This window comes from Bombus vancouverensis, chromosome 6, assembly GCF_051014615.1.
Source record: "Bombus vancouverensis nearcticus chromosome 6, iyBomVanc1_principal, whole genome shotgun sequence".
Lineage (NCBI taxonomy): Eukaryota > Metazoa > Arthropoda > Insecta > Hymenoptera > Apidae > Bombus > Bombus vancouverensis.
Window position 1 is genome coordinate 10,909,712 of NC_134916.1, and position 8,017 is coordinate 10,917,728.

The following is an 8,017-nucleotide window of genomic DNA, read 5'->3' on the forward strand; positions in this document are numbered from 1 at the left end:
GAACGATAATAATAATGAATCATAATGATTAATAATCCAAACCCCAAAAAAGTTAAAGTTAAAATGAAACAGCTATATGATTTTATATTGATAAAAATAAAAGAGAACGATGTAACTTGATAAAGGTCAATGATTAATTTTGGTGGTGTTTTCTATTAAATTATTCTACAAATGTGTTATACATATGTCATACTATATAGGTGGGCGGTACATGTGATGCGCAATGCTTGCTTTCAAGGTTAAATGCATTTCTAAGTAGCGACACGATATTATGTGATAAACGGTACGAATGAATTTCTTGTATTTCAAAATTGGTTACGTTATCGTGATCAGAATCAACTTGTCCATTGGTGGGCGGGAATGCAACTGCGTAAATAACAACAGTGTATCTCTTAATCCCTCGTTAATTAGACATGTGACCGATTTAGAGTTTCACGATGACTTCCGTGACGCAATAATAATAATTCGCTTCTTATTCTCTTTACTCTCCAACCAGTTACTTTCGAGATTGCGTGTTCTAGGTTATGTTGTGTTTGTATCAGCTTCTGTGCAGACAGATTCTTGGCTGTTTTCATACATTGTGGGTAGCCTTGTGAGATAGGGTTTAATACGAATACAGTGTAACAAAATGTGAGATAGTATACGAGCGGCTTGTGCATCGTAGTCCAATTAGAATACTATTTAACGATACTCTACCGCTACGCTCCACTTCACTAATTCGATATACGGGCCAAGGTTTGCACATTTTGAATAATGATATCCGATAGTGGCACATATACATACAAGTTCTTCGTATATATAATTCTATTTATATGTATAAATGTACATATATATACCGTCTGCTTTTTTAGTCACTTTTGATATTTCGTAATCATGAGGATTAAAATGCTTTCTCCTCGCTTTCTTTTCCTTTTAATTGTATTTATAATTAAATTTGTTATGTACATAACCATTCTATGTTTATTACCATACAAATGTCACCTTGTTCTATTTTTAAATACTAATATATACATGTATATTGTTGTGTAAAGCCATTTGACTGCTGCATTTTTGTAACTCTTAGTTGTATACTATATGATAACTCGCATACATTTTCTGTGATATCTTTTTATCACTTTTGTAATTGTAACGTCATTAATTTTAGATGAACTGCTACTTTGTAGGTGCAAGAAGATAGTGTAATGAACGTAGGACTGTCCACGTACGATGGTTTGGAGAAAGAGACAAGTTCTAATAATGCATTGGAAAATGGAGGAGGAACTACAAAGAAGCTAGCCAGAGGTATATCTCGAGCAACTGAAAATGCTGCCATTGTCTCTTATGCTCGTTCTCAATTAGCAACTATAGAATCTCTAGATACTCCGGAGTTTACATTTTCACTTCCTGATCTAACTGTATATCCAGGTATTTTACCTATGCTCTAGTATAACCAGTTACAATTACTTTCTCTATTGTGTCTTAATAATTGAATGATACATTACACTTAGATTCATTTCGACAATTTTTGGAAAGAGATCTAATAGAAGGTGGGTGCTTAACTTCTTTGGAAGCTGCTGGTCGTTTAAATTGGTGGTGTGGGGGATGTAAAAATGGAAGTAACAGAGTTTTATGGCCTTTGGCAACATCAGGAGATGGCAATTGTCTCCTACATGCAGCTTCTCTTGGCATGTGGGGCTTTCATGATAGACTTCTTACACTCAGAGAAGCTCTGTATAATACATTGGCTAAAGGAGAATATAGACATGCTTTGTTTAGAAGGTGGAAATGGCGCCAAATGGGCTTAAATGCAGCTTCAGGTTTATCTTATACAGAGGCAGAATGGTTAACAGAATGGCAAACTATCGTAGATATGGCTTCTCCTATTCTCAGGAACCAAACTGCTACTTCCTACCAAAGTCTTGAAGAAGTATGTAAGGTTTCCATACTTTTTTCTAATTTTTCTGCAGTTCCAGATTTACCACATACTTATGCAGTTGAAACTTTATAGGTACATATATTAGCTTTGGCTCATGCTTTAAAGCGGCCTATAATAGTTATAGCAGAGACTATGTTAAAAGATGCAGAAGGTGTAGCTTTAGCACCAATTCCATTTGGTGGAGTATATTTACCATTAGAAGTATCTCCGACACGTTGTCATAGAACCCCATTGCTTTTAGCATATCATTCAGCTCATTTTTCTCCTCTCGTTACGGTGGATGGAGCGAGTGATTTTGGAGATGGTTGTAACGAAGGTGTTAGTATACCTCTTATAGATCCAGATACAGGTCAACTACTATCAGTTTTATTCGCGGTAGATCCAGGACCTGATTGGGATTGGGAAGAAGGTTCACGAGACTTGTTAATTTGTCAACAAGATACGGTAATTAATCTTATCGATGACATAAACTATAGTTACAACGTACATTAAAATATAATTACTCAATATTGGTATTTAGATGGAAATTTTATTGCGGCAATATTTAGACTGCGAATATCAAAATTTCACATCGGAAGAAATCGAGAGACTGTCAGATACTGATGGTTCACTTTCTAAAACTGCGAAACAATTGCTTGGAGTTGCTAAACAATTCGGATCAATTGGAAAATCCGTTAGTAAAAGACTGTGGTCTATGACAAAGAGACCAAAGAGTTTACCAGTAACGGCTGGTGGACTTTCAACGGAAGGTTTGTTATGTGTAAGGATCAGAAGTAGACGTCATCAATATGTGGATCAGATGCTTCAGAATTACCTCCAATGTGCTCACGCAAGGTATAGCAATCTTATGTAGTTATGATAATTTCATTTTATAGATAGAATACGACTTCTAATCATTTTTATGTCATACAGATATCTCCAAGATCATAAAGTTGACGAGACTGGGAGCGAAATGAATTATGGTGCTGGCAAATCTAGGTTCTATACAGCCAGCGATCAAGACAGCCATGCAAGCGTCAGCAAATTGTTACCGACCAATCCGAATAAAGATCGTACACTTTATCTTTCAAGGTACTGAGATTAATATACCTCTCTATGAATTATTCTATTAGTTTTTGTGTGTATCGCATAAATTATTTTTTCCATAGATCTACTTTTTATAATGACCAACCATCAGTTTATAAACAGAGGCCAGAGTCATGGAATGCCAATAGTTTAGAGGTAAGGATTTAAATATTCATTGTAATTACGAAACTTGAATAATTTGAGGTTTTTCTTAGGCTAATGTCAAACAATGTCGCAATGAAGACTGTCAATTTTTCGGTTCTGCAGAAAATGATTACTTCTGCTCACAATGTTGGGCAAACCAACTTTATCGTTGAGAAATTGCTGGTCTCAACGATACATGACAATAACTCTTTAATATTGCTCGAGTTAAATGACATATAATCGGAGTTAGGTATAACACTAGCCATTTTAAAAAGTTGCTTAAAAAAGGAAATTGTCTCGCCAGATTTTCTACTTCCTGATATGTTAATTCATTCTATTTAGTTTTTTATTTAAAACTAGGCAACATACCAGTGATTCTCGTATATCGTGACAATAAAACGCTTTCTCTTTTAAGAGCGTATGCGCATGGTCTAATATTGCACTTGTCATTCAAATTTTGTTCACACATATTTATCGTTATCTTTCTTTATTTATTACTATTCATCTTTCCAAGAAGCATATCAGATATACAGGGTTTATCTGTTTCTGAAACATATATACATACATATATATACCACAGCTTAAAAGTCCACCACATAGCTTATAAGACCGAATCATATTAAATAAAAAAAGTATTATATTTTCGCAAATAACGATACGTCACTATTTTCATGACAAGTAAACAATTCCTAACTTTTTTGCACGTGCCTTCTATCTTGCATAATACAGAAACAAGTATACAAGCATAATGATAATACTCGATTTTCAACGCAATGATGAAAATGCCATTTTCTGTCGCAGCTACTTCTATCGCTTTAAATATACATAATGCTTTGTATAAATTGATGGCGCTTCACTTATTTACTCACTGCTTCAGTGTGTCTATCTAAGAGAGCGCGGGTTTGATATTTAATATTATAATATTAAATTGATATCAAATCATTCATTGTATTCAGTCTCGTTGCCTGTTGGCAATTATTTATGTAAAATTGTGTGAAAAATAAAACATATTTTTATATTTTGGACCTTTTTATATTTCCCTGGTATCTTATGAATTATATATATATTTTGTATTATATATATTTGTATTATATATATTTGTATTATATATATTTTGAAATATGAATCGTTTAAAAAAAACTGAAGATCTTGTTATGTTTTTGACGGTCTGTATATGTACGTAGATTGCATTATATTTTTAATTTATAAAGCGAATAAATATAGACGTACTTCGCCTACAATAGTGAGAAATGCACATTTCCCCACTCGCTGCGTATATGCATATAACTCCCACTAAAAAAAATGTATGTATAATTCTGCCGTTTCACTGCCAGAGGTGGTAATTCATACAGCGTATTTTTGGCTGAATTTTTCCCATGTTCGTCGACGACAGCCTACTCATCTTTTGATCTATAACTACAGGTACAATTTCCTCTTTGGTGGCTACTGAAATCAGGGGCGACAATAGAACTCATGCTCGCATACCTCAGCAGTGATAAATACAAAAGCTGTTAGTGATAATATACCGACATCTTGCTGTTTTACCGATATAATTACTAACGAGTCGCCCGTGATGATTCCTATGTTCGCCGTAGGAAATTGCAGAGGGCGTAAGACACACTCTGTTTTTTTGACTGGCCGGTATTTCATACCTTGATACACGAAATTCCTTTTAATGTCATGTCATTCTATCTTTAGCCAATGGTTTTGGCTTTATTTACGAAGGTTTCTCTAAAAATTTTATTTACTTCTCACATGAGTCACGTAAGCTGACCGAGAAAGCTGAAATTCATGACATAGTGTACCTCGAAATGATCGAGTTATGCACAAAAAAGAGAATGTTAATTGGTATAACACTATTAGGAGGGTTAGTTTTTTTCTATAGTTCTTTGTCTATCGCTGTGAATATTAACATACCGTTAGTATGGTTATTATAAACGTATTAATAACATTATATTTTTTATTCTAGATTAACAATACTGGTATTAATTGTTGAAAGCCATTGGACAGAAAATCCCAATAAACTTTATTTAGAAAATTTTGAAAATAATACAAGATGCATTTCTGGAGATGAATATGAAGTAACATCAGAATGTCATCCATGTTCTGCTTTTGAAATAGCAAGTAAAAGCATTGATGTATGTGTTTACGCCAGATACAAGGAAGTTCTGAAATGTAAAAGCGGAGAGGCTATAACAAGAAGGTAATTAATTTTCTATACCCTTGATAGTTTTATGAAGAATTGCATAAATATTGTAGTAAACATAATACATATATGTAATTCAGTTGTGACAGGGTAGCTTGGTTAGAGGAAAGAGCATTTTGGAAGTTTGAGACAGTTATGTTCCTTTTGGCATTAACTTCCTGTATCAGTGTTTATTGGAGAGAAAATGTCCTGAGGCAAAGGATAATAAGAAAAGTAGCCAGGCAACTGAGAGCTAGTGCATAGTATAATAAATAACATTTTTTATTTCTTTTATTTGTGCTTTTATGATATATCAGGAAGTTTAAAAAAATGAATGAAGTTTATTTGGAAGTATATTCTTTGACAGAATTATGTCTAGTTCCAATAGAAACAATAATAACATTATTTACTGTAAAATACTGCAATTCTAAAATTAATATTAAGCTTGTACCAAGTGAACAAAAACCTCTTGAACGAGTATATACTATAAATATTTCCACTTTTGTTTATGAAGTTGTGGATATGAAGAAAATTCCATATCCGGTACTGTCATGTGATTTGCCAATTATCGTTATAAATAAAACTAGTTGCATCGCAGGGCTTTGTGCGATTCTGCGTGAAATAATCAAAGAAACCATGGCAGAATGTCCAACACATTACTGTCGAAAGTTATTAGGGTTCAAAGAATCCTGTTTAACTGCTTGTTCAGAATCAAGCGTCTGGACGAAATTTTGCGAGGTAGATTTGGTACTGACTGTAAAATTTCTACACATGGGTGATGCAAAACAAATCAAGTTACCTTCCAGCATGGCCAGATTTGAATATCACATGTCGCAACCAGCTAGGCTGCACAATCTGTATAAATATAAAAATATAATTTCACAAGATGGAACACCAGAACATACATATGCTGAAGGTTCGTACGTGACTCTAGCAGATATAATTATATTTGTTTGCACTCATATTTTATTGAGTGTATTTTCGAGCGAAGCTACAATGCAGCTTCTTCCATTAACCGTTAAATGGTATAAAAGAATGATCAAAGATCAAATTATACTCAACTGCCTCGAGTGTTTGCCATTATTGAAGAGTCAAGATATGACTAAATTCAATTACATGTTTCCTGATGTACCAAATCAAAGTCTATATAAAAGTGATCCGAAAAGATATAAACCGAAAAGTCGCGTTTATACGAGACAAGAAGATGTGGAGTACTCGTTGCGATTGTTCAAAGCCTTAAACATACAAACCAAACTCGACTTGAAACCATTTGGTGCAGAATTGAATCTTGATTGGTCTTCGGTACCGTATGACGCTACCGCAGAAGGTGGTGCCTTACCACTTGCGCGCTTAAGACGGAAACACGAACAATTACAAAATATGTGTAAACCGGTGATAAAGTTGGCAAAAGCGGGAGATGTAATAGTGGACTTTTGTTCTGGTAGCGGTCACTTGGGTATCTTAGTCGCGTACTTTCTGCCATATTGTACCGTTATATTATTGGAGAATAAAGAAAAATCATTGAACAGAGCCAAGGAAAGAGTGAACAAGTTAAAATTAACGAACATAAAATTTTATCAATGTAATTTAGTCTATTTTAAAGGACACTTCGATATTGGCATGTCGTTGCATGCGTGTGGAGTTGCAACTGATTTAGTCATACAACAATGCATCAAAGAAAAAGCTATTTTTGTGTGTTGTCCGTGTTGTTATGGATCATTACATAATTGTCATTATTTAACATACCCAAGGAGTAACATTTTTAAGAATGAAATAGATCAGGAAAGTTATATAATTCTTAGTCATGCTGCAGACCAAACACATGATGAGAAAAATGTTAAAACAAATCAGGGATACGAGTGCATGGCTATTATCGATACTGACAGAAAGTTATTGGCTGAACAATTTGACTATAGAGTGTATCTTTCGAAATTCATACCGAACACGTGTACACCTAAAAACCATATATTAGTAGGTATTCCTAAAAAATAAATTGTAAACGTCGAATGTGTAAGTTAATTAAGTTACATATTCATGACTTCTGCATTTTATAATGAGATGGGAAATGATGATCAATTTAGAAATTATTCGTGTTGGTCGAACGATTTTTAAATAAAAGCATATTTACTTACCTAAAAGATAAAGTGTTTTTTTGTCGGTATATTAATCATATCGGTCGATATAAGTACGAAATGAAGAATGTGTGTGAATCTGTGAATAAAAGTGTGAATTAGTTAAGTTACATCTTCATAATTTCTACATTTTATAATGAGATGAGTAATGATGATCAATTTAAAAATTATTCTTGTTGGACGAACGATTTTTAAATAAAAACATATTTACTTACCTAAAAAATAAAGTGTCTTTTTCTCAGTATGTTAATTATAACGCTCGATATAAGCACGAAATGAAAAATTATAATATTTAGCTTAAACTATTAACAAAGTGCGTTAATATTGTTGCGCTAGTTTTATTAAATTGTACGAAGAGATTTTATTGGTATGTACAAAAAAAGGAGGAAAGAATTATATAGTATATAAATTATCAGTGTTATGTCAGTGTCTTACACAGTTGTTTCATCTATTATTAAGTAGCTAAGGACAACATGAGAGAGACAGAAATGAAAAAGGTTTTACCTTTATGTAAATATGTTATAGGTATGTCAAGGAACTAGGGAATATTTACTTTTTGTTTGCTATATCACTACA

General features: G+C 33.3%; 3 protein-coding genes across 9 annotated transcripts; all 3 read left to right on the top strand.

Annotated features, from left to right (window-relative positions):
* The first annotated feature begins 147 nt into the window (after positions 1-147).
* Positions 148-4,142, top strand: LOC117155603 (OTU domain-containing protein 7B). 7 transcript variants are annotated; one of them, XM_076619380.1, is made up of 8 exons: positions 148-283; positions 1,164-1,404; positions 1,488-1,906; positions 1,988-2,359; positions 2,436-2,749; positions 2,828-2,986; positions 3,064-3,136; positions 3,196-4,142. In XM_076619380.1, exons 2-8 carry the CDS (start codon positions 1,182-1,184, stop codon positions 3,295-3,297), a joined length of 1,662 nt encoding a protein of 553 aa, XP_076475495.1. In that variant the 5' UTR covers positions 148-283; positions 1,164-1,181; the 3' UTR covers positions 3,298-4,142. The 7 variants fall into 7 exon arrangements, with proteins under 7 accessions (XP_076475495.1, XP_033187652.1, XP_076475493.1 ...); XM_033331761.2 differs by having other exon boundaries at positions 265-370; XM_076619378.1 differs by lacking the exon at positions 148-283 and adding an exon at positions 290-580.
* A 611-nt stretch (positions 4,143-4,753) lies between these two features.
* JTBR (jumping translocation breakpoint protein JTBR) lies at positions 4,754-5,603 on the top strand. Its single transcript, XM_033332165.2, has 3 exons — positions 4,754-4,991; positions 5,094-5,327; positions 5,411-5,603. The coding sequence occupies exons 1-3, from the start codon at positions 4,936-4,938 to the stop codon at positions 5,571-5,573; spliced, it is 453 nt and encodes a 150-aa protein (XP_033188056.2). The 5' UTR covers positions 4,754-4,935; the 3' UTR covers positions 5,574-5,603.
* A 36-nt stretch (positions 5,604-5,639) lies between these two features.
* Gstcd (glutathione S-transferase, C-terminal domain containing) lies at positions 5,640-7,668 on the top strand. The gene has a single exon (XM_076619381.1). It carries the CDS (start codon positions 5,640-5,642, stop codon positions 7,299-7,301), a length of 1,662 nt encoding a protein of 553 aa, XP_076475496.1. The 3' UTR covers positions 7,302-7,668.
* The last annotated feature ends 349 nt before the right edge of the window (positions 7,669-8,017 follow it).

Coding starts and splice junctions, on each gene's coding strand:
- LOC117155603 (XM_076619378.1), top strand. CDS start 290: ATGAATTTCTTGTATTTCAAAATTGGTTACGTTATCGTGATCAGAATC. Junction 2,987..3,063: donor CGTACACTTTATCTTTCAAG/GTACTGAGATTA, acceptor TTTTTTCCATAG/ATCTACTTTTTATAATGACC. Junction 3,137..3,195: donor GGAATGCCAATAGTTTAGAG/GTAAGGATTTAA, acceptor GGTTTTTCTTAG/GCTAATGTCAAACAATGTCG.
- JTBR (XM_033332165.2), top strand. CDS start 4,936: ATGATCGAGTTATGCACAAAAAAGAGAATGTTAATTGGTATAACACTA. Junction 4,992..5,093: donor GGTATAACACTATTAGGAGG/GTTAGTTTTTTT, acceptor TTTTTATTCTAG/ATTAACAATACTGGTATTAA. Junction 5,328..5,410: donor GGAGAGGCTATAACAAGAAG/GTAATTAATTTT, acceptor TATGTAATTCAG/TTGTGACAGGGTAGCTTGGT.
- Gstcd (XM_076619381.1), top strand. CDS start 5,640: ATGAATGAAGTTTATTTGGAAGTATATTCTTTGACAGAATTATGTCTA.